This window comes from Tinamus guttatus, unplaced genomic scaffold, assembly GCF_059628265.1.
Source record: "Tinamus guttatus ecotype Peru unplaced genomic scaffold, ASM5962826v1 Tinamus_guttatus_pri_ptg000396l, whole genome shotgun sequence".
Taxonomy (NCBI): domain Eukaryota; kingdom Metazoa; phylum Chordata; class Aves; order Tinamiformes; family Tinamidae; genus Tinamus; species Tinamus guttatus.
Genome location: NW_028288930.1, coordinates 1 through 24,731, shown reverse-complemented (window position 1 = coordinate 24,731; position 24,731 = coordinate 1). Strand labels below are relative to the sequence as shown.

At 68.2% G+C, this 24,731-nt stretch overlaps 1 protein-coding gene across 1 annotated transcript in view; it reads left to right on the top strand.

Annotated features, from left to right (window-relative positions):
* Nucleotides 1–23,556, top strand: part of LOC104569353 (filamin-C-like) — a gene marked incomplete at both ends in the record, with an annotated part of 59,329 nt that extends 35,773 nt beyond the window's left edge. Inside the window, 9 exon segments of the mRNA XM_088530955.1 lie at nt 65–307; nt 4,942–5,211; nt 8,303–8,440; nt 9,784–9,919; nt 12,343–12,476; nt 16,110–16,286; nt 20,509–20,727; nt 23,309–23,385; nt 23,387–23,556. Of these exon segments, the coding sequence (XP_088387081.1) occupies nt 65–307; nt 4,942–5,211; nt 8,303–8,440; nt 9,784–9,919; nt 12,343–12,476; nt 16,110–16,286; nt 20,509–20,727; nt 23,309–23,385; nt 23,387–23,556 (1,564 nt within the window).
* Between the last annotated feature and the right edge of the window lie 1,175 nt (nt 23,557–24,731).

Sequence of the window (24,731 nt, the reverse complement as noted above, 5' to 3'; positions counted from 1 at the left end):
TCCCCGTGTCCCCGCGTGTCCCCCCGTGTCCCCGCGCGTCCCCGTGCGCGCGCGCGGCGCCCAGGGAACTGGTTCCAGATGGTGTCGGCGCAGGAGCGCCTCACGCGCACGTTCACGCGGAGCAGCCACACGTACACGCGCACCGAGCGCACCGAGATCAGCAAGACGCGCGGCGGCGAGACCAAGCGCGAGGTGCGCGTGGAGGAGTCCACGCAGGTCGGCGGCGACCCCTTCCACAACGTCTTCGGGGGCTTCCTGGGCCGCGAGGGCCTGGGCTCCTTCTCCAGCATCGCCCGCAGCCAGGAGGGTGCGTGCCGCCTTGCACGGGGCTTGCACGGGGGTGTGCGCTGGCCCCGTTGCACGAGTGCGTGGGGCTGCACGGGCGTTTGCGCGTGGATGGGAGCTTGCACGTGCTCTTGCACATGGGAATGAGTGTGCATGGAGCTGCACGTGCTCTTGCACGTGGGACTGAGTGTGCATGGAGCTGCACGTGCTCTTGCACGTGGGAGTGAGCTTGCAGTGGGGCTGTGCGCTTGCATGGGGTTGCACGTGCTCTTGCACATGGGGCTGAGTGTGCATGGAGCTGCATGTGCTCTTGCACATGGGAGTGCCCTTGCAGTAGCGCTCTGCACTTGCATGGGGTTGCGCATGCACTTGCACGTGGGAGTGAGCGTGCATGGAGCTGCATGTGCTCTTGCACGTGGGAGTGAGCTGCAGTGGTGCTATGCGCTTGCACGGAGCTGCACGTGCTCTTGCACGTGGGAGTGCCCTTGCAGTAGCACTTTGCCCTTGCATGGGGTTGCACATGTGCTTGCACATGGGACTGAGCGTGCATGGAGCTGCACGTGCTCTTGCACGTGGGAGTGCCCTTGCAGTAGCACTTTGCCCTTGCATGGGGTTGCACATGTGCTTGCACATGGGAGTGAGCGTGCATGGAGCTGCATTTGCTCTTGCACGTGGGAGTGAGCTTGCAGTAGCACTTTGCCCTTGCATGGGGTTGCACATGCACTTGCACGTGGGAGTGAGCTGCAGCGGGGCTGTGCGCTTGCACGGAGCTGCAGGTGCACTTGCACGTGGAAATGAGCTTGCAGCGGGGCCGTTCCCCTGCATGCAGCAGGATGTGCACTTGCACACGGGGGAGCGTGCTTGCAGCATGGCTGTGCTCTTGCACAGGGCTGCACGTGCGCTTGCACACGGCCGCATGCTTGCACAGGGGCTGTGCGCTCGCGTGTGACAGCGTGCACGTGCAGGGGCTGTGCATTTGCACAGAATGGTGCTTGCACTGGGGCTGCACGCTTGCACAGGGCTGAGCACGCACTTGCACGTGGCAGTGTGCTTGCACGGGGGCTGCCCATGCCGTTGCACATGGGGATCCGCTTGCACGCGGCCCGTGTGCTTGCACAGAATGAGCTTGCACAGGGGCCGTGTGCTTGCACGGAGTATTTATTTGCATGGGGGAACGTGTCTGCACGGGGCTGTGCGTGCTCGCACGGGGGGCAGCACGCACCCTCTGCACTGCGTGTGAGCCCCTTGCACGAGGATTCGTGCAAGCCACTGCGGAGGGGCAGCTCCTTGGGCCTTGCACACTCAGATGCCCTTGCACGGGGCAGTGTCTGCACCGGGAGGCTCCCATGGGTGCACTTGGCACGGTGTGCGTGTGTTCACGTGTGTCCTTTGCACAAGCGTGCGCCTTCTCCGGGTGCGCATGCCCTTTGCACACTCAGGTGTGTGTGTGTGCTGCTTGCACAAGGGCGTGAGCACCCAGTGGTGCATGCACGTCGTTTGCACGAGGACACTGGCTCCCTGGAGTGTGTGCAGACCATTTGCACGTGTGTGCATGCTCCCAGGAGTGTGTGCATCCCTTGTACACATGTGCACACTCCCAGGAGCGTGTGCAGAGGCCTTGCACACCTGTGCATGCTCCTGGGGGAGTGCATCCTTTTGCACATGTGTGCACACTCCCTGGAGCCTGCATAGGCCCTTTGCACATGTGTCCACACTCCAAGGAGTGTGTGCATCCTTCACACATATGTGCACGCTCCTAGGAAAGTGCACTGGCCCTTTGCACACATGTGCATGCTCCCAGGGATGTGTACATCCCTTGCACAAGTGTGCATGCTCCCTAGAGCGTGTGCGGCCCCTTTGCACGTGTGTGCAAGTTCACAGGGATGTGTGCAAGTCTTGCACACGTGTACATGCTCCCTGGAGCATGTGCAGGCCTTTTGCACATGTGTGCATGCTCCCAGGGATGTGTGCATGCCTTGCACACATGCGCTTGCTCCCTGAAGCTTGCACAGCCCCTTTGCACACGTGTGCAGACTCCCAGGGACATGTGCATGCCTTGCACACATGCTCCCCGAAGCGTGCACAGCCCCTTTGCACAAGCGTGTACACTCCCCGGGGAGTGCACAGCCCCTTTGCACGTGTGCATGCTCCCAGGGATGTGTGCATGCCTTGCACACATGTGCATGCTCCTCAAAGTGTGCACAGACCCTTTGCACAAGCGCACACGCTCCCCGCAGCACGTGCACCCTTTTGCACACACGTGCACACTCCCTGGGGCGCATGCACCCTTTGCACACACGTGCACGCTCCCCACAGTGTGTGCACCCCTTTGCACAAGCGCGCACACTCCCAGGGGCGTGTGCACCCTTTGCACACACGTGCACACTCCCCACAGTGTGTGCATCCCTTTGCACACGCGTGCACGCTCCCCGCGGCGCGTGCACCCTTTGCACACACGTGCACGCTCCTCGGGGCCTGTGCACCCCTTTGCACACACGTGCACACTCCCCGCAGCACGTGCACCCTTTGCACACACGTGCACACTCCCCACGGCACATGCACCCATGTGCACGCTCCCTGCAGCGTGTGCACCCCTTTGCACAAGCGCGCACACTCCCCGCAGTGTGTGCACCCCTTTGCACACACGTGCATGCTCCCCATGGCGTGTGCACCCCTTTGCACACTCCCCATGGCGCATGCACCCTTTGCGCACACGTGCACACTCCCCACAGTGTGTGCATCCCTTTGCACATGCGTGCACGCTCCCCGGGGCGCGTGCACCCTTTGCACACACGTGCACGCTCCTCGGGGCCTGTGCACCCCTTTGCACACACGTGCATGCTCCCCACAGTGTGTGCATCCCTTTGCACATGCGTGCACGCTCCCCAAGGTGCGTGCACCCATTTGCACACACGTGCACGCTCCCCGCGGCGCGTGCACCCTTTGCACACACATGCACACTCCCCACGGCGCATGCACCCATGTGCACACTCCCCGCAGTGTGTGCACCCCTTTGCACACACGTGCACGCTCCCCACGGTGTGTGCACCCCTTTGCACACTCCCCATGGCGCATGCACCCTTTGCACACTCCCCACAGTGTGTGCATCCCTTTGCACACACATGCACACTCCCTGCGGCGCATGCACCCATGTGCACGCTCCCTGCAGCGTGTGCACCCCTTTGCACAAGCGCACACACTCCCCGCAGTGTGTGCACCACTTTGCACACACGTGCACGCTCCCCACAGTGTGTGCATCCCTTTGCACATGCGTGCACGCTCCCCAGGGCGCGTGCACCCCTTTGCACACACGTGCATGCTCCCCACAGTGTGTGCATCCCTTTGCACATGCGTGCACGCTCCCCAGGGCGCGTGCACCCCTTTGCACACACATGCATGCTCCCCACAGTGTGTGCATCCCTTTGCACATGCGTGCACGCTCCCCAGGGCGCGTGCACCCCTTTGCACACACATGCACGCTCCCCGCGGTGCGTGCACCCTTTTGCACACACGTGCACACTCCCCGCGGCGCATGCACCCATGTGCACGCTCCCTGCAGCGTGTGCACCCCTTTGCACACACGTGCACGCTCCCCACAGTGTGTGCATCCCTTTGCACACACGTGCACGCTCTGCACGGTGTGTGCACCCTTTGCACACACGTGCACACTCCCCGCGGTGCGTGCACCCTTTGCACACTCCCTACAGCGCGTGCACCCTTTGCACACTCCCTGGGGTGCATGCACCCTTTGCACACACGTGCACCCTCCCCACAGTGTGTGCATCCCTTTGCACACACGTGCACGCTCCCCGCAGCGCGTGCACCCCTTTGCACACACGTGCACACTCCCCAGAGCATGTGCACCCCTTTGCACATGTGTGCACGCTCCCTGCGGCGCATGCACCCTTTGCACACACGTGCACACTCCCTGCGGCGCGTGCACCCATTTGCACACACGTGCACACTCCCCGCGGCGCATGCACCCATGTGCACGCTCCCTGCAGCATGTGCACCCCTTTGCACACGCGTGCACGCTCTGCACGGCATGTGCACGCTCCCCGCGGTGCGTGCACCCTTTGCACACACGTGCACGCTCCTCGGGGCCTGTGCACCCCTTTGCACACGCGTGCACGCTCCCCGCAGCGCATGCACCCTTTGCACACACGTGCATGCTCCCCGCAGCGCGTGCACCCCTTTGCACACACGTGCACGCTCCTCGGGGCCTGTGCACCCCTTTACACAAGCGCGCACGCTCCCCGCAGCGCGTGCACCCTTTACACACACGTGCATGCTCCCTGCAGCACGTGCACCCTTTGCACACACGTGCACGCTCTGCACGGCGTGTGCACCCTTTGCACACACGTGCATGCTCCCTGCAGCGCGTGCACCCCTTTGCAAACACGTGCACGCTCTGCACGGTGTGTGCACCCTTTGCACACACGTGCGCACTCCCCGCGGTGCGTGCACCCTTTGCACACTCCCCACAGCGCGTGCACCCTTTGCACACTCCCTGGGGTGCATGCACCCTTTGCACACACGTGCACCCTCCCCACAGTGTGTGCACCCCTTTGCACACGCGTGCACGCTCCCTGGGGCACGTGCACCCCTTTGCACACCCGTGCACGCTCCCCGGTGCCAGCGCCGCTGTCCCCGCAGGCGAGGCGGCCCCGCAGGACATGACGGCGCAAGTGCTCAGCCCCTCGGGGAAGCTGTTCGACGCCGAGATCGTGGAGGGGGGCGACAGCACGTACAGCGTGCGCTTCGTGCCGCAGGAGATGGGGCCGCACACGGTCAACGTCAAGTACCGCGGGCAGCACGTGCCCGGCAGCCCCTTCCAGTTCACCGTGGGGCCCCTGGGCGAGGGCGGCGCGCACAAGGTGCGGGCCGGGGGCACCGGGCTGGAGCGCGGCGTGGCCGGGGTGCCAGGTGAGCCCGGGGGACGTGGGGACGTGGGGGGTGCAAGGGGACGTGGGGGACGTGGGGACATGGGGGGTGCCAGGTGAGCCCGGGGGACGGGGGGACGTGGGGGGTGCAAGGGGACGTGGGGGACGCAAGGGGACGTGGGGGACACGGGGAGTGCCAGGTGGGCCCGGGGGACGTGGGGACGTGGGGGGCGCAAGGGGACGTGGGGGACGTGGGGACATGGGGGGCGCAAGGGGACGTGGGGACGTGGGGACATGGAGGGTGCCAGGTGAGCCCGGGGGATGTGGGGACGTGGGGGACGTGGGGACGTGGGGACATGGGGACATGGAGGGTGCCAGGTGAGCCCGGGGGACATGGGGACGTGGGGGGCGCAATGGGACGTGGGGACATGGGGACACAGAGGATGGCAGGGATATGGGATGCATGGGGGACATGGGGGGCGCAAGGGGACGTGGGGACGTGGGGACATGGGGGGTGCCAGGTGAACCCGGGGGACGTGGGGACGTGGGGGGCGCAAGGGGACGTGGGGGATGTGGGGACGTGGGGGGCGCAAGGGGACGTGGGGACATGGGGGGTGCAAGGGGACGTGGGGGACGTGGGGACATGGGGGGCGCAAGGGGACGTGGGGACATGGGGGGTGCCAGGTGAGCCCGGGGGATGTGGGGACATGGGGGGGGTGCAAGGGGACGTGGGGACGTGGGGGGCGCAAGGGGACGTGGGGACATGGGGGGTGCAAGGGGACGTGGGGACGTGGGGACATGGGGGGGCGCAAGGGGATGTGGGGGACGTGGGGACATGGGGACACGGAGGATGGCAGGGATATGGGATGCATGGGGGACATGGGGGGTGCCAGGTGAGCCCGGGGGACGTGGGGACGTGGGGGCGCAAGGGGACGTGGGGGACATGGGGGTTGCCAGGTGAGCCTGGGGGACGTGGGAGGCGCAAGGGGACGTGGGGATGTGGGGACATGGGGGGGTGCCAGGTGAGCCCAGGGGATGTGGGGACATGGGGGGCGCAAGGGGACGTGGGGGACGTGGGGACATGGGGGGTGCCAGGTGAGCCCGGGGGATGTGGGGACGTGGGGGGCACAAGGGGACGTGGGGACGGGGGGGGTGCAAGGGGACGTGGGGGATGTGGGGACATGGGGGGTGCCAGATGAGCCCGGGGGACGTGGGGACATGGAGGGTGCCAGGTGAGCCTGGGGGACGTGGGGACGTGGGTGCATGGGGACACGGAGGATGGCAGGGATATGGGATGCATGGGGGACATGGGGGGCGCAAGGGGACGTGGGGGACGTGGGGACATGGGGGGTGCCAGGTGAGCCCGGGGGATGTGGGGACGTGGGGGGCGCAAGGGGACGTGGGGACATGCGGGGTGCAAGGGGACGTGGGGGACGTGGGGACGTGGGGGGTGCCAGGTGAGCCCGGGGGATGTGGGGACATGGGGGGCGCAAGGGGACGTGGGGGACGTGGGGACGTGGGGGGTGCCAGGTGAGCCCGGGGGACGTGGGGACGTGGGTGAATGGGGACACAGAGGATGGCAGGGATATGGGATGCATGGGGGACATGGGGGGCGCAAGGGGACGTGGGGGACGTGGGGACGTGGGGGGTGCCAGGTGAGCCCGGGGGATGTGGGGACGTGGGGGGCACAAGGGGACGTGGGGGACGTGGGGACATGGGGGTGTGTGGGGCGCATGGGGATGTGTGGGTGCATGGAGATCTGCAGGGGTGGGACGTCATTGGGGGACATGGAGGGTGACAGGGATGTGGGGTGCTTGGGGGGACGTGGGTGCATGGGGACATGGAGGATGGCAGGGACATGGAGGATGACACGGATACGGGATGCATGGGGACACACGGGGACACATGAGGACATGGAGGATATCAGGGACATGGGTGCATGGGGACATGGAGGATAGCAGGGACATGGGTGCATGGGGACATGGAGGATAGCAGGGACATGGGTTGCTTGGGGGGACATGGGGGCATGGGGACATGGAGGATGGCAGGGGCGTGAGGACACACGAGGAAATGTGGACATGGAGGATAGCAGGGACATGGGGTGCATGGGGACACATGAGGACATGGGGACATGGAGGATGGCAGGGACGTGGGGTGCATGGGGGGACATGGGTGCATGGGGACATTGAGGATGGCAGGGACCTGGGGTGCATGGGGGGACATGGGGGCATGGGGACATGGAGGATAGCAGGGACATCGGGCACATGGGGACACATGTGGACATGGGGACATTGAGGATGGCAGGGACCTGGGGTGCATGGGGGGACATGGGGGCATGGGGACATGGAGGATAGCAGGGACATCGGGCACATGGGGACACATGAGGACATGGGGACACGGAGGATGGCAGGGATACGGGATGCATGGGGACACACGAGGACATGGAGGATAGCAGGGACATGGGTGCATAGGGACACGGAGGATGACGGGGACATGGGGGGTGCAAGGGGAGGTGGGGACGTGGGGGTGTGTGGGTGCATGGGGATCTGCAGGGGTGGGATGTCGTGGGGGGACATGGAGGGTGACAGGGATGTGGGGTGCTTGGGGGGACATGGGTGCATGGGGACATGGAGGATGGCAGGGACATGGGGCGCATGGGGGGACATGGGTGCGTGGGGACATGGAGGGTGGCAGGGACATGGGGGGCATGGGGACACATGGACGTGTAGGATGGCAGGGACATGGGGCACATAGGGACATGGAGCATGGTGGGGCATGAGGGTGCGTGGGGGGACATGGGAGTGCGTGGGGCACGTGAGGACCTGGAGGTGCGTGGAGGGCCATGGGACACTGTGGATGCCATGGGACACTGTGGGGGGCACCAGGACGTTGTGGGTGCAGTGGGATCCATGGGGCGCTGTGGGCACCGTGGGGCGCCGCGCGTCCCCGTGCCCACACATGTCCCCATACCCACGCGTGTCCCCCTGCCCACGTGTGTCCCCATACCCACGCGTGTCCCCACACCCACACGTGTCCCCACACCCAAACGTGTCCCCGTTCCCACATGTGTCCCCGTACCCACGCGTGTCCCCGTGTGTCCCCATGCCCACACGTGTCCCCGTGTCCCCGCGCAGGCGAGTTCAGCATCTGGACGCGCGAGGCCGGCGCCGGGGGCCTCTCCATCGCGGTGGAGGGGCCCAGCAAGGCCGAGATCTCCTTCGAGGACCGCAAGGACGGCTCGTGCGGGGTGTCCTACGTGGTGCAGGAGCCGGGTGCGTCCCCCGTGCCACCCCCGCCGTGTCCCCAAGCCCCTGTGCAGACCCCAAACACCCGTGCGTCCCCAAAACCCTTCTGCAAGAGGGACCCTCGGAACCCTCAGGTGGCCCCAAGCCCCAATTCCCCCCAGGTGGCCCCAAAACCCTCGTGCAGGAGGGTCTCCAGATCCTCCGGGTGTCCCCAGATGTCCCCAAGTCCCTTGTACAGGAGGGTCTCCAGGTCCCCCCAGATGTCCCCAAGCCCCTTGTACAGGAGGGTCTCCAGGTTCCCCAGATGTCCCCAGATGTCCCCAAGTCCCTTGTACAGGAGGGTCTCCAGGTCCCCCAGATGTCCCCAGACCCCTTGTGCAGGAGGGTCTCCAGGTCCCCCAGATGTCCCCAAGTCCCTTGTACAGGAGGGTCTCCAGTTCCCCTAGATGTCCCCAGACGTCCCCAAGCCCCTAGTACAGGAGAGTCTCCAGATCCTTCAGGTGTCCCCAAGAGTCCCCTGCACAGCCCAGACCCCAAATCCCCCAACTGTCCCCAAAACTCTCATGCAGGAGGGTCTCCAGATCCTCTGGGTGTCCCTAGATGTCCCCAAGCCCCTTGTGCAGGAGGGTCTCCAGGTCCCAGAGATATCCCCAGATGTCCCCAAGCCCCTTGGTGTCCCCAAGCCCCTTGTCCAGGAGAGTCTCCAGGTCCCCCCAGATGTCCCCAAGCCCCTTGTTCAGGAGGTTCTCCAGGTCCCCGTGCCATCGCATCCCCGTCCCCGTGCATCCCCGCGGTGCCGGTGGCGTCCCCACGTCCCCACGTGTCCCCGTCCCCGCGTGTCCCCGCGGTGCTGGTCGCGTCCCCGCGTCCCTGCGTGTCCCCGTCCCTGCGTGTCCCCGCGGTGCCGGTCGCGTCCCCATGTCCCCACATCCCCTCGTGTCCCCGCGGTGCCGGTCGTGTCCCCGTGTCCCCACTTCCCCCCGTGTCCCCACGTCCCCACGTGTCCCCGTCCCCACGCGTCCCCGCGGTGCCGGTCGCATCCCCACATGCCCGCGTGTCCCCATGCCGTTACGTCCCCATGCCATCGCGTCCCCTTGTGTCCCTGCGGTGCTGTCCGTGTCCCCGCGGTGCCGGTCACGTCCCGTGGTGGCGCTGACGGTCCCCGCAGGTGACTACAAGGTGTCCATCAAGTTCAACGACGAGCACATCCCCGTGTGTCCCCGTGCCGTCGTGTCCCCGTCCCCACGTGTCCCCGTCCCCTCGTGTCCCCGCGGTGCTGGTCGCATCCCCACGTCCCCACGTCCCCACGTGTCCCCGTCCCCGCGTGTCCCTGTCCCCTCGTGTCCCCGCGGTGCTGACGGTCCCCGCAGGTGACTACGAGGTGTCCATCAAGTTCAACGACGAGCACATCCCCGACAGCCCCTTCGTGGTGCCCGTGGCGTCGCTGTCCGACGACGCGCGCCGCCTCACGGTCACCAGCCTGCAGGTAGCGCCACCAAGGCCACCGTGTCCCCCGTGTCCCCCCGTGTGCCCCTGTGCCACCCCATGTCCCCCTGTGTGCCCCCATGTCCCCCTGTGTGCCCCCATGTCTCCCTGTGTCCACCCATGTCCCCTCTGTGCCACCCCGTGTCCCCCTGTGCCACCCCCATGTCCTCCTGTGCCACCCTGTGTCCCCCCATGTCCTCCTGTGCCCCCCATGTCCTCCTGTGCCACCCATGTCCCCCTGTGCCACCTTGTGTCCCCCTGTGCCACCCTGTGTCCCCTGCGCCACCCCATGTCCTCCTGTGTCACCCCAAGTCCCTCTGTGCCACCCATATCCCCCTGTGCCACCCTGTGTCCCCCCATGTCCCCCTGTGCCACCCATATCCCTCTGTGCCACCCTGTGTCCCCCCCATGTCCTCCTGTGCCCCCCATGTCCCCTGCACCACCCCATGTCTCCCTGTGCCACCCATATCCCCCTGTGCCACCCTGTGTCCCCTGCGCCACCCCATGTCCTCCTGTGCCACCCATATCCCCCTGTGTCCCCCTGTGCCACCCTGTGTCACCCCCATGTCCTCCTGTTCCCCCATGTCCCCCTGTGCCACCCATATCCCCCTGTGTCCCCTGTGTCCCCCTGTGCTACCCTATGCCCCCCATGTCCTCCTGCATCACCCCATGTCCCCTGCACCACCCCATGTCCCCCTGTGCCACCCATATCCCCCTGTGTCCCCTGTGTCCCCCATGCCACCCTGTGTCTCCCCATGTCCCCTGCGCCGCCCCATGTCCCCCCCATATCTCCCTATGCCACCCTGTGTCCCCCCAAGTCCCCCTGTGCCACTCCATATCCTCCTGTGTCCCCCCTGTGCCACCCTGTGTCCCCCATGCCACCCTGTCCCCGTGCTACCTGGCTCCCCTCTGTCCCTGTGCCACTTTTGTGTCCTCGTGCCACCCTGTCCTCCACGTCCAATGCCACCCTGTACCCGTGACACCCTGGACCCTTTCTGTGTCCCCCATGTCACCCTGTCTCCTTGTCCCCTTGTCCTGCCCCGAATGCCCTGTGTCCTCTGTGTCCCCATGCCATTCTTTGTGCCCACTGCCCTGTGTCACCATCTGTCTCCATGTCCCCATGCTACCCTGTGTCCATGTGCCACCCGCTGTCCCTGTGTCCCCAAAACTCCATGTCCCCATGTCACCCTGTATCTGTGTGTCCCCTGCCATCCCCGTGTCCTCATGTCCCCATGTTTCCGTGTCCCCATGTCACCCTGTGTCCGTGTGCCCCCGCTGTCCCTGTGTCCCCCCACAGTGCCCACGCTGTCCCTGTGCCCCCATGTCCCCCTGCGTCCCCCCGCTGTCCCCCCGTCCCCGTCCCCCCGCTGTCCCCATGTCCCCACGCTGTCCCCGTCCCCGTCCCCACGCTGTCCCTGTGTCCCCACGCTGTCCCCATGTCCCCACTCTGTCCCCCTGTCCCCGTCCCCGTCCCCACGCTGTCCCTGTCCCCACGCTGTCCCCATGTCCCTGTGTCCCCGTGTCCCCGCTGTCCCTGTCCCCACACGCTGTCCCTGTGTCCCCTCGCTGTCCCCATCCCCACGCTGTCCCTGTGCCCCCACGCTGTCCCCATGTCCCCACTCTGTCCCCCTGTCCCCGTCCCCGTCCCCACGCTGTCCCTGTCCCCACGCTGTCCCCATGTCCCTGTGTCCCTGTGTCCCCGCTGTCCCCGTCCCCACACGCTGTCCCTGTATCCCCACGCTGTCCCCATGTCCCCATGCTGTCCCTGTGTCCCCATGTCCCCGCTGTCCCCGTGTCTCCACGCTGTCCCCGTCCCCATGCTGTTCCTGTCCCCACGCTGTCCCCATGTCCCCACACGCTGTCCCTGTGTCCCCTCGCTGTCCCCGTCCCCGTCCCCATGCTGTCCCCGTGTCCCCACTCTGTCCCCCTGTCCCTGTCCCCATCCCCATGCTGTCCCCGTGTCCCCACGCTGTCCCTGTCCCAGTGTCCCCACACTGTCCCCATGTCCCCACGTTGTCCCCGTCCGCACGCTGTCCCCATGTCCCCATGTCCCCACGCTGTCCCCATGTCCCCGTCCCTGTCCCCACGCTGTCCTCATCCCCACGCTGTCCACACGCTGTCCCCATGCCCCCATGTCCCCACGCTGTCCCCATGTCCCCACGCTGTCCCGTCACATTGTCCCCATGTCCCCACGCTGTCCCCATGTCCCCATGTCCCCACGCTGTCCCCGTGTCCCCATGTCCCCGTATCCCCACACTGTCCCCATGTCCCCACGCTGTCCCCCACATTGTCCCCATGTCCCCACGCTGTCCCCATGTCCCCGTATCCCCACGCTGTCCCCGTGTCCCCATGTTCCCACGCTGTCCCCATGTCCCCGTGTCCCCACGCTGTCCCCGTATCCCCACGCTGTCCCCATGTCCCCACGCTCCCCCGTGTCCCCGCAGGAGTCCGGGGCTCCGGGCCAACCAGCCGGCGTCGTTCGCGGTGCAGCTGAACGGGGCGCGCGGGGCCATCGACGCCAAGGTGCAAACGCCGGGCGGCGTCGTGGAGGAGTGCTACGTGTCCGAGCTGGACAACGGTGCGCAATGACAGGGGACATGGGGACACTGTGGGGACATGGGGACACCGCGGGGATGGGGGACATGGGGACACCATGGGGACACGTGGAGGAGTGCTACGTGTCCGAGCTGGACAACGGTGCGCAACGACGGGGGACATGGGGACACCATGGGGACACGTGGAGGAGTGCTACGTGTCCGAGCTGGACAACGGTGCGCAATGACAGGGGACATGGGGACACCACGGGGACATGGGGACACTGCGGGGGGATGGGGACACGTGGAGGAGTGCTACGTGTCCGAGCTGGACAACGGTGCGCAACAATGGGGCGCAATGGGGACACTGTGGGGACATGGGGACACTGCGGGGATGGGGGACATGGGGACATCATGGGGACATGTGGAGGAGTGCTACGTGTCCGAGCTGGACAACGGTGCGCAATGACAGGGGACATGGGGACATGGGGACACTGCAGGGGGATGGGGACACCATGGGGACACGTGGAGGAGTGCTACGTGTCCGAGCTGGACAACGGTGCGCAACGACGGGGGACATGGGGACATGGGGACACTGCGGGGACATGGGGACACCATGGGGACATGGGGACACCATGGGGACACCACGGGGACACGTGGAGGAGTGCTACGTGTCCGAGCTGGACAACGGTGCGCAATGACAGGGGACATGGGGACACTGTGGGGACATGGGGACACCACGGGGACATGGGGACACCGTGGGGATGGGGGACATGGGGACACCATGGGGACACGTGGAGGAGTGCTACGTGTCCGAGCTGGACAACGGTGCGCAATGGGGACACGGGGACATGGGGACACTGCGGGGGGATGGGGACACCATGGGGACACCACGGGGACAGGGGACATGGGGACACCATGCAAACGCCGGGCGGCGTCGTGGAGGAGTGCTACGTGTCCAAGCTGGACAACGGTGCGCAATGGGGACACGGGGACATGGGGACATGGGGACACTGTGGGGACATGGGGACACCATGGGGACACGTGGAGGAGTGCTACGTGTCCGAGCTGGACAACGGTGCGCAATGACAGGGGACATGGGGACATGGGGACACTGCAGGGGGATGGGGACACCATGGGGACACGTGGAGGAGTGCTACGTGTCCGAGCTGGACAGCGGTGCGCAACAACGGGGGACATGGGGACATGGGGACACTGCGGGGGGATGGGGACACCATGGGGACACCACGGGGATGGGGGACATGGGGACACCATGCAAACACTGGGCGGCGTCGTGGAGGAGTGCTACGTGTCCGAGCTGGACAATGGTGCGCAATGACAGGGGACATGGGGACACTGTGGGGACATGGGGACACTGCGGGGGGATGGGGACACGTGGAGGAGTGCTACGTGTCCGAGCTGGACAACAGTGCGCAACGACGGGGGACATGGGGACACTGTGGGGACATGGGGACACTGCGGGGACGGGGGACATGGGGACACGTGGAGGAGTGTTACGTGTCCGAGCTGGACAACGGTGCGCAATGGGGACACGGGGACATGGGGACATGGGGACACTGCGGGGGGATGGGGACACCACGGGGACATGGGGACACCGTGGGGATGGGGGACATGGGGACACCATGGGGACACGTGGAGGAGTGCTACGTGTCCGAGCTGGACAACGGTGCGCAATGGGGACACGGGGACATGGGGACATGGGGACACTGCGGGGGGATGGGGACACCACGGGGACATGGGGACACCGTGGGGATGGGGGACATGGGGACACCATGGGGACACGTGGAGGAGTGCTACGTGTCCGAGCTGGACAACGGTGCGCAATGGGGACACGGGGACATGGGGACACCATGGGGACATGGGGACACCATGGGGACACGTGGAGGAGTGCTACGTGTCCGAGCTGGACAACGGTGCGCAATGGGGACACGGGGACATGGGGACACCGTGGGGACATGGGGACACCATGGGGACACGTGGAGGAGTGCTACGTGTCCGAGCTGGACAGCGGTGCGCAACGACGGGGGACATGGGGACATGGGGACATGGGGACACTGTGGGGACATGGGGACACCATGGGGACACGTGGAGGAGTGCTACGTGTCCGAGCTGGACAACGGTGCGCAATGGGGACACGGGGACATGAGGACACTGTGGGGACATGGGGACATGGGGGGGACATGGGGACATGTGGAGGAGTGCTACGTGTCCGAGTTGGACAGCGGTGCACAACGACAGGGGACATGGGGACACTGTGGGGACACCGTGGGGATGGGGGACACCATGGGGACACCGTGGGGACACCGCGGGGATGGGGGACACAGGGACACCGCGGGGACAGGGGGACATGGGGACACCATGCAAACACCGGGCAGCGTCGTGGAGGAGTGCTACGTGTCCGAGCTGGACAGCGGTGCACAACGACAGGGGACATGGGGACACCGTGGGGACAGGGGACACGGGGACACCACGGGGACGGGGGACATGGGGACACGTGGAGGAGTGCTACGTGTCCGAGCTGGACAACGGTGCACAACGACGGGGGACATGGGGACACCGCGGGGGGACGGGGGACACAGGGACACCGCAGGGACGGGGGACATGGAGACACCATGGGGACACTGCGGAGATGGGGGGACACCGCGGGGGGATTGGGGACACTGCAGGGACACCGCAGGGATGGGGACACTGCGGGGGGACATGGGGACATGGGGACACGGGGACACTGTGGGGACGGGGGACACTGCGGGGGGACATGGGGACACCGCGGAGATGGGGGACACGGGGACACCACGGGGGGACATGGGGACACGGGGACACCGCGGGGACAGGGGGGACGGAGACACTGCAGGGACGGGGGACACGGGGACACCATGGGGACACCACAGGAATGGGGGCACCACGGGGGGATTGGGGACACTGCAGAGACACCGCGGGGACACCACGGGGACATGGGGACACTGTGGGGGGAACGGGCATGGGAGACGTGGGGGGACCGCGGGGCCATGGGGGACATGGGCATAGGGACATCATGGGGGGAATGGGCATGGGGGACATGGGGACACCGTGGGGACATGGGGACACCGCGGGGACACGGGGACACCATGGGGACACCATGGGGACACCGCGGGGATGGGGGACACGGGGACATTGTGGGGGGACGGGGGGACCACGAGGGGAACGGGCATGGGGGACGTGGGGGGGCTGCGGGGCCATGGGGGACATGGGCATAGGGACATCATGGGGGGAATGGGCATGGGGGACATGGGGACACCGTGGGGACATGGGGACACCGCGGGGACACGGGGACACCATGGGGACACCATGGGGACACCGCGGGGATGGGGGACACGGGGACATTGTGGGGGGACGGGGGGACCACGAGGGGAACGGGCATGGGGGACGTGGGGGGGCTGCGGGGCCATGGGGGACATGGGCATAGGGACATCACAGGGGGAACGGGCATGGGGGACGTGGGGACACCGTGGGGACATGGGGACACCATGGGGACACCGCGGGGGGGATGGCTACGAGGGACAGGCATGGGGGACGTGGGGACACTGTAGGGGGCCAGGCATGGGGGATGCGGGGGGAACGGGGCAGGGGGCCGTGGGTCCGCGCCGCGGGGCGGCCGGCGGTGACTCGGTGGCCCCCAGACAAGGTGGCCATCGGGTTCCTGCCGCGCGAGAACGGGCTGCACTCCATCGACGTGCGCTTCAACGGGCGCCGCGTCCCCGGGAGCCCCTTCGACGTCCGCGTCGGGGAGCCGGGGCCGCCCGCGGACCCGGGACTCGTCACCGCCTACGGACCCGGCCTGGAGGGCGGCCAGACCGGTGAGTGCGGGGGGGACGTGGGGACACGGGGGGGACATGGGGGGACATGGGGACATGGGGACATGGGGGGACATGGGGACATGGAGGGGGCGATGGGGACATGGAGGGACATGGGGACATGGAGGGGGTGATGAGGACCCGGCCTGGAGGGCGGCCAGACCGGTGAGTGCGGGGGGGACGTGGGGACATGGGGGGGATGTGGGGACATGGGGACATGGGGACATGGGGGGACATGGGGACATGGAGGGGGCGATGGGGACATGGAGGGACATGGGGACATGGAGGGGGCGATGGGGACCCGGCCTGGAGGGCAGCCAGACCGGTGCGTGAGCAGGGGGGGACATGGGGACATGGAGGGACATGGGGACATGGAGGGGGTGATGGGGACCCGGCCTGGAGGGCGGCCAGACCGGTGAGTGCGGGGGGGACATGGGGACACGGGGGGGACATGGGGACATGGAGGGACATGGGGACATGGAGGGGGCGATGGGGACCCGGCCTGGAGGGCGGCCAGACCGGTGAGTGCGGGGGGGACGTGGGGACACGGGGGGGACGTGGGGACATGGGGGGACATGGGGACATGGAGGGGGCGATGGGGACCCGGCCTGGAGGGCGGCCAGACCGGTGAGTGCGGGGGGGACGTGGGGACACGGGGGGGACATGGGGACACGGGGACATGGGGACACGGGGGGACATGGGGACGTGGAGGGGGCGATGGGGACATGGGGACACGGGGACATGGGGACATGGAGGGGGCGATGGGGACCCGGCCTGGAGGGCGGCCAGACCGGTGAGTGCGGGGGGGACGTGGGGACACGGGGGGGACGTGGGGACATGGGGACATGGGGACACGGGGGGACATGGGGACGTGGAGGGGGCGATGGGGACATGGGGACACGGGGACATGGGGACATGGAGGGGGCGATGGGGACCCGGCCTGGAGGGCGGCCAGACCGGTGAGTGCGGGGGGGACGTGGGGACATGGGGGGGACGTGGGGACATGGGGACATGGGGGGACATGGGGACATGGAGGGGGCGATGGGGACCCGGCCTGGAGGGCGGCCAGACCGGTGCGTGAGCGGGGGACATGGGGACATGGGGGGACGTGGGGACACGGGGGGACATGGGGACATGGGGACATGGGGACATGGAGGGGGCGATGGGGACCTGGCCTGGAGGGCGGCCAGACCGGTGAGTGCGGGGGGGACGTGGGGACATGGGGGGACATGGGGACACGGGGGGACATGGGGACATGGAGGGGGCGATGGGGACCTGGCCTGGAGGGCGGCCAGACCGGTGAGTGCGGGGGGGACGTGGGGACACGGGGGGGACGTGGGGACATGGAGGGGGCGATGGGGACCCGGCCTGGAGGGCGGCCAGACCGGTGAGTGCGGGGGGGGACGTGGGGACACGGGGGGGACGTGGGGACATGGGGACATGGAGGGGGCGATGGGGACCCGGCCTGGAGGGCGGCCAGACCGGTGAGTGCGGGGGGGACGTGGGGACATGGAGGGGACGTGGGGACACGGGGGGACATGGGGACATGGGGACATGGGGACATGGGGGGGACATGGGGACATGGAGGGGGCGATGGGGACCCGGCCTGGAGGGCGGCCAGACCGGTGTGTGAGCGGGGGTGGGACATGGGGACATGGGGACACGGGGGGGACATGGGGACATGGAGGGGGCGATGGGGACCCGGCCTGGAGGGCGGCCAGACCGGTGAGTGCGGGGGGGACGTGGGGACACGGGGGGACATGGGGACATGGGGGGACATGGGGACATGGAGGGGGCGATGGGGACATGGAGGGGGCGATGGGGACCCGGCCTGGAGGGCGGCCAGACCGGTGAGTGCGGGGGGGACGTGGGGACACGGGGGGGACATGGGGACATGGGGGGACATGGGGACATGGAGGGGGCGACGGGGACCCGGCCTGGAGGGCGGCCAGACCGGTGTGTGAGCAGGGGACATGGGGACATGGGGACATGGGTGGGGGCGGTGACGTGGGGAGGGGCTGGGGACATTGTGGGGGGGGGAATGGTGGCACTGGGGACATGGCCTGGGGGGGGGGTTGTTACTAGGGACATGGCCATGCCAGGGGATGGGGGCGATGGGGACAGGGCCATGGGGGGGGGGGTGGCACTGGGGACGTGGCCACAGGGGGGGCGATGGGGACACGGCCGTGGGGGGTGGGGGCACCTCATTGTCCCCATGGCGGCGGTGCCACCCCATTGTCGCCATGGTGGTGCCACCCCATTGTCCCCATGTGACCATGGCAGTGCCATCCCATTGTCCCCATGGTGGCGCTGCCACCCCATTGTTCCCATGGCGGTGCGACCCCAATGTCCCCACGTGACCATGGCAGTGCCACCCCATTGTCCCCATGGCGGTGCCACCCCGTTGTCCCCATGGTGGTGCTGCCACCCCATTGTCCCCATGGCCATGGCAGTGCCACCCCATTGTCCCCACGTGGCCATGGCGGTGCCACCCCGTTGTCCCCATGGTGGCGCTGCCACCCCATTGTCCCCATGGTGGTGCTGCCACCCCATTGTCCCCATGGCCATGGCAGTGCCACCCCATTGTCCCCACGTGGTCGCAGCGGTGCCACCACATTGTCCCCATGGCGCTGCCACCCCATTGTCCCCGTCCCCATGGCAGTGCCACCCCATTGTCCCCATGGCGGCGGTGCCACCCCATTGTCCCCATGGTGGTGCCACCCTGTTGTCCCCATGGCGGTGGTGCCACCCTATTGTCCCCATGGTGGTGCCACCCCGTTGTCCCCATGGCGGCGGTGCCGTGTCCCCGTGTGACCGTGGCAATGCCACCCCATTGTCCCCATGGCGGCGGTGCCACCCCATTGTCCCCATGGCGGTGCCACCCCATTGTCCCCATGGCAGCAGTGCCGTGTCCCCATGTGACCATGGCGGTGCCACCCCATTGTCCCCATGGCGCTGCCACCCTGTTGTCCCCATGGTGGCGCTGCTACCCCATTGTCCCCATGGCGGCGGTGCCACCCCATTGACCCCATGGTGGTGCCACACCATTGTCCCCACGTGGCCATGGCGGTGCCACCCCATTGTCCCCATGGCGGCGGTGCCACCCCATTGTCCCCATGGCGGTGCCACCCCATTGTCCCCATGGCCATGGCAGTGCCACCCCATTGTCCCCACGTGGTCGCAGCGGTGCCACCCCATTGTCCCCATGGTGGTGCCACCCCGTTGTCCCCATGGCGGTGCCACCCCGTTGGCCCCACGGGACCATGGCGGTGCCACCCCATTGTCCCCATGGTGGTGCCACCCCATTGTCCCCATGGCGCTGCCACCCCATTGTCCCCACGTCCCCATGGCGCTGCCACCCCACTGTCCCCGTCCCCACGGCAGTGCCACCCCGTTGTCCCCATGGTGGCGCTGCCACTCCGTTGTCCCCACGGCAGTGCCACCCCGCTGTCCCCATGTGACAATGGCAGTGCCACCCCGTTGTCCCCATGGTGGTGCCACCCCATTGTCCCCATGTGACAATGGCAGTGCCACCCCGTTGTCCCCATGGTGGCGCTGCCACCCCGTTGTCCCCGTCCCCACGGCAGTGCCACCCCGTTGTCCCCATGGCGGTGCCACCCCGTTGTCCCCGTCCCCATGGCAGTGCCACCCCGTTGTCCCCATGGTGGCGCTGCCACCCCGTTGTCCCCGTCCCCATGGCGGTGCCACCCCATTGTCCCCACGTGACCATGGCAGTGCCACCCCGCTGTCCCCATGGCGGTTCCACCCCATTGTCCCCACGCGGTCGCAGCGGTGCCACCCCGTTGTCCCCACGTCCCCATGGCGCTGCCACCCTGTTGTCCCCATGGTGGCGCTGCTACCCCATTGTCCCCATGGCGGCGGTGCCACCCCATTGTCCCCGTGTGACCGTGGCAATGCCACCCCATTGTCCCCATGGCGGCGGTGCCACCCCATTGTCCCCATGGCGGTGCCACCCCGTTGTCCCCGTCCCCATAGCGGTGCCACCCCGTTGTCCCCGTCCCCACGGCGGTGCCACCCCGCTGTCCCCATGGCGGTGCCACCCCATTGTCCCCATGGCGGTGCCACCCCGTTGTCCCCACGTCCCCACGGCGGTGCCACCCCGCTGTCCCCATGGCGGTGCCACCCCATTGTCCCCATGGCCATGGCGGTGCCACCCCGTTGTCCCCGTCCCCACGGCAGTGCCACCCCGCTGTCCCCATGGCAGGCGTGTGCTCCGAGTTCCTGGTGAAGACGGCCAACGCGGGCGCGGGGGCGCTGGCCGTCACCATCGACGGCCCCTCCAAGGTGACGCTGGACTGCGCCGAGTGCCCCGAGGGCCACCGCGTCACCTACACCCCCATGGCCCCGGGGAGCTACCTCATCTCCATCAAGTACGGTGGCCCCCACCACATCGTGGGCAGCCCCTTCAAGGCCAAGGTCACCGGTACGGCCACCGCCGCGGACCTGGGGACGGTGACATCGCGGGGGGGACACGGGGAGTGACATCACAGGGGGGACCCCAGGGGTGGCGTCATGGGCGGCAGTGACAACGTGATGGGGGGGTCATCATGGTGACAGGATGGGCGGCGGTGGCACTGTGAGAGGGGTCCCCATGGTGACATGATGGGGGACAGTGACACGGTGAGAGGGGGTCCCCAGGGGGTGACATGATAGGGGACGGTGACACAGTGAGGGGGTCCCCAGGGGGTGACGTCATGGGGGGCAGTGACAATGTGAGGGGGGGGCCCCATGGTGACATGATGGGGGGCAGTGACACTGTGAGGAGGGGTCCCCAGGGGGGTGACATGATAGGGGGCGGTGACACTGTGAGGGGAGGGGTCCCCAGGGGAGGTGACATGATGGGGGACAGTGACATAGGGAGGGGGGGTCCCCAGGGGTGTGACATGATAGGGGGCAATGGCACTGTGAGAGGGGTCACCATGGTGACATGATGGGGGGCAGTGACACAGTGAGGGGGGACACCATGGGGGGGTGACATCATGGGGGGTGGTGGCACTGTGAGGGGGGGTCCCCATGGTGACATGATAGGGGACAGTGACACAGTGAGGAGGGGTCCCCAGGGGGTGACATGATAGGGGGCAATGCCACTGTGAGGGGAGTCCCCATGGTGACATGCTCAGGGAGTCCCCAGGGGGTGACATGATAGGGGGCGGTGACACTGTGAGGGGGGTTCGCATGGTGACATGATGGGCGACAGTGACACGGTGAGAGGGGGTCCCCAGGGGGTGACATGATAGGGGACGGTGACACAGTGAGGGGGTCCCCAGGGGTGACATGATAGGGGGGCAGTTACAATGTGAGAGGGAGTCCCCAGGGGAAGGTGACATGATGGAGGACAATGACACAGTCATAGGGTCCCCGGGGGTGACATCATGGGGGGCAGTGACAATGTGAGAGGGGTCCCCATGGTGACATGCTCAGGGAGTCCCCAGGGGGTGTGACATGATGGGGGACAGTGATACAGTGAAGGGTGTCCCCAAGGTGGCCTGTCCCCATGCCAGCTGATGGAGTTGCCACTGGGGTGACATGAAGGGGGTGTCCCCAAGGTGACCTGTCCCCATGCCAGGCCGATGGAGGTGTCTCTGGGGTGACATGAATGGAGTGACCCCAAGGTGGCCTGTCCCCATGCCAGGCTGTCAGACGTGTCCCCAAAGCGGCATGCCAGGGGTGCCCCCGGGGGGGGTGGGTGGCAGTGTCCCCGGTGACGCGCAGCCCGGGGGTGACGCGTCCCCATGCGGGGGGTGTCCCCACCGGTGGCCTGTCCCCCATATCAGGCTGACAGAGGTGTCCCTGGGGTGACATGAACAGGGTGTCCCCATGGTGGCCTGTCCCAATGCCAGGCTGATAGAGATGTTCCTGGGGTGACATGATGGGATGTCCCCAAGGTGGTCTGTCCCCATGCCAGGCTGACAGAGGTGTCCCCAAAGCAGCATGCCAGGACTGCCCCTGGGGGGGGGGGGTGGTGGCAGTGTCCCCAGGGATGTCCCCCTGGGGGGGTGGGTGGCAGTGTCCCCTGGGGGGGGGGGGGTGGCAATGTCCCTAGGGGTGTCCCCCTGGGGGGTGGTGGCAGTGTCCCCAAGGGGTGCCCCCGGGGGGGTGGCAGTGTCCCCAGGGATGTCCCCCCGGGGGTGGGGTGGCAGTGTCCCCTGGGGGGTGGGTGGCAGTGTCCCCAGGGATGTCCCCCCCGGGGGGGGTGGGTGGCAGTGTCCCCTGGGGGGTGGGTGGCAGTGTCCCCGGGGGGGTGGGTGGCAGTGTCCCCGGTGCCGCGCAGCCCGGCGGTGACGCGTCCCGAGTGGGGCTGTCCCCCGGGGGGGGGTGGTGGCAATGTCCCCAGGGATGTCCCCCCGGGGGGTGGGTGGCAGTGTCCCCGGGGGGGTGGTGGCAATGTCCCTAGGGGTGTCCCCCTGGGGGGTGGTGGCAGTGTCCCCTGGGGGGTGGTGGCCGTGTCCCCGGTGCCGCGCAGCCCGGCGGTGACGCGTCCCCGCGTGGGGATGTCCCCAGGGATGTCCCCCCGGGGGTGGGTGGCAGTGTCCCCAGGGATGTCCCCCTGGGGGGGGTGGTGGCAGTGTCCCCTGGGGGGTGGGTGGCAATGTCCCTAGGGGTGTCCCCCCGGGGGGGTGGGTGGCCGTGTCCCCGGTGCCGTGCAGCCCAGCGGTGACGCGTCCCCGCGCGGGGCTGTCCCCAGGGATGTCCCCCCGGGGGTGGGTGGCAGTGTCCCCTGGGGGGTGGGGTGCAGTGTCCCCGGTGCCGTGCAGCCCAGCGGTGACGCGTCCCCGCGCGGGGCTGTCCCCAGGGATGTCCCCCCGGGGGTGGGTGGCAGTGTCCCCAGGGGTGTCCCCCCGGGGGGGGTGGTGGCAGTGTCCCCGGGGGGGGGGGGGGTGGCAATGTCCCCAAGGGGTGCCCCCGGGGGGGGGGGGTGGGTGGCAGTGTCCCCTGGGATGTCCCCCCAGGGGGGGTGGTGGCAGTGTCCCCGGTGACGCGTCCCCGCGCGGGGCTGTCCCCAGGCCCGCGGCTCTCGGGGGGTCACAGCCTGCACGAGACGTCCACGGTGCTGGTGGAGACGGTGACGCGCGGGGGGGCGGCGCGGGCCCCCCCCCGCCTTCGGCGCCCTGCCCAAGTTCTCGTCGGACGCCACCAAGGTGGTGGCCCGGGGACCCGGGCTGGCCACGGCCTTCGTGGGCCAGAAGAACCACTTCACCGTGGACTGCAGCAAGGCCGGTGCGCGGGGACGGCGGGGGACACGCGGGGACACGTGGGGACACGTGGGGACACGTGGGGACAGCGCGGGGACACGCGGGGACAGCGGTGGGGACAGCGCAGGGACGGGGACAGCGCGGGGGACAGCAGCGGGGGCTGCGGCGGGGATAGCGCGGGGACACGTGGGGACACGTGGGGACGGGGACAGAGCGGGGACACGTGGGGACACGTGGGGACAGCGCGGGGAAAAGCGCGGGGACAGCGCGGGGACAGCGGCGGGGGGCTGCGGCGGGGGACAGCACGGGGACAGGGACAGCGCGGGGACGGGGGCAGCGCGGGGGACAGCGCGGGGACGGGGACAGCGACGAGGGCTGCGGCGGCGACAGCGCGGGGATGGGGACAGCGTGGGGACAGCGCGGGGACAGCGCGGGGACGGCGACAGCGCGGGGACGGGGACAGCTCGGGGACAGCGGTGGGGACAGCGCAGGGACAGGGACAGCGTGGGGACAGCGCAGGGACGGGGACAGCGCGGGGACAGCGGCGGGGGCTGCGGCGGGGACAACGCGGGGACAGGGACAGCGTGGGGGCAGCGCGGGGACGGGGACAGCGCGGGGACGCGCTGGGGACAGCGTGGGACGCGCTGGGGACAGCGGCAGGGGGACGCTGGGGATGGCGCGGGGACGGGGACAGCTCGGGGACGCTCTGGGGACAGCGGCGGGGACGGCGCTGGGGACAGCGTGGGGACGGAGGCGGGGACAGCAGCGGGGGGAGGCGACAGGCACAGCGTTGGGGACAGATCTGGGGACAGTGGCGGGGACAGCGGCGGTCCCGCGGGTCCCCGCTGAGGCCACCGTGTCACACGGGTCCCCCCCCGAGGTGGCCCTGTCCCGCGGGTCCTCACTCAGGTGGCCGTGTCCCATGGGTCCCCGCCGAGTTAGCCCTGTCCCATGGGGTCCCCATTAAGGCGACCCTGTCCCGCAGGTCCCCCCCGAGGTGGCCCTGTCCCACAGGTCCCTGCTGAGGTGGCCCTGTCCCGTGGGGTCCCCACCGAGGTGGCCCTGTCCCATGGGTCCCCATTGAGGTGACCCTGTCCCATGGGTCCCCGCCGAGTTAGCCCTGTCCCATGGGGTCCCCGTTGCGGTGGCCCCTGTCCCGCAGGTCCCCGCTGAGGTGGCCCTGTCCCGTGGGGTTCCCACCGAGGTGTCCCTGTCCCATGGGTCCCCATTGAGG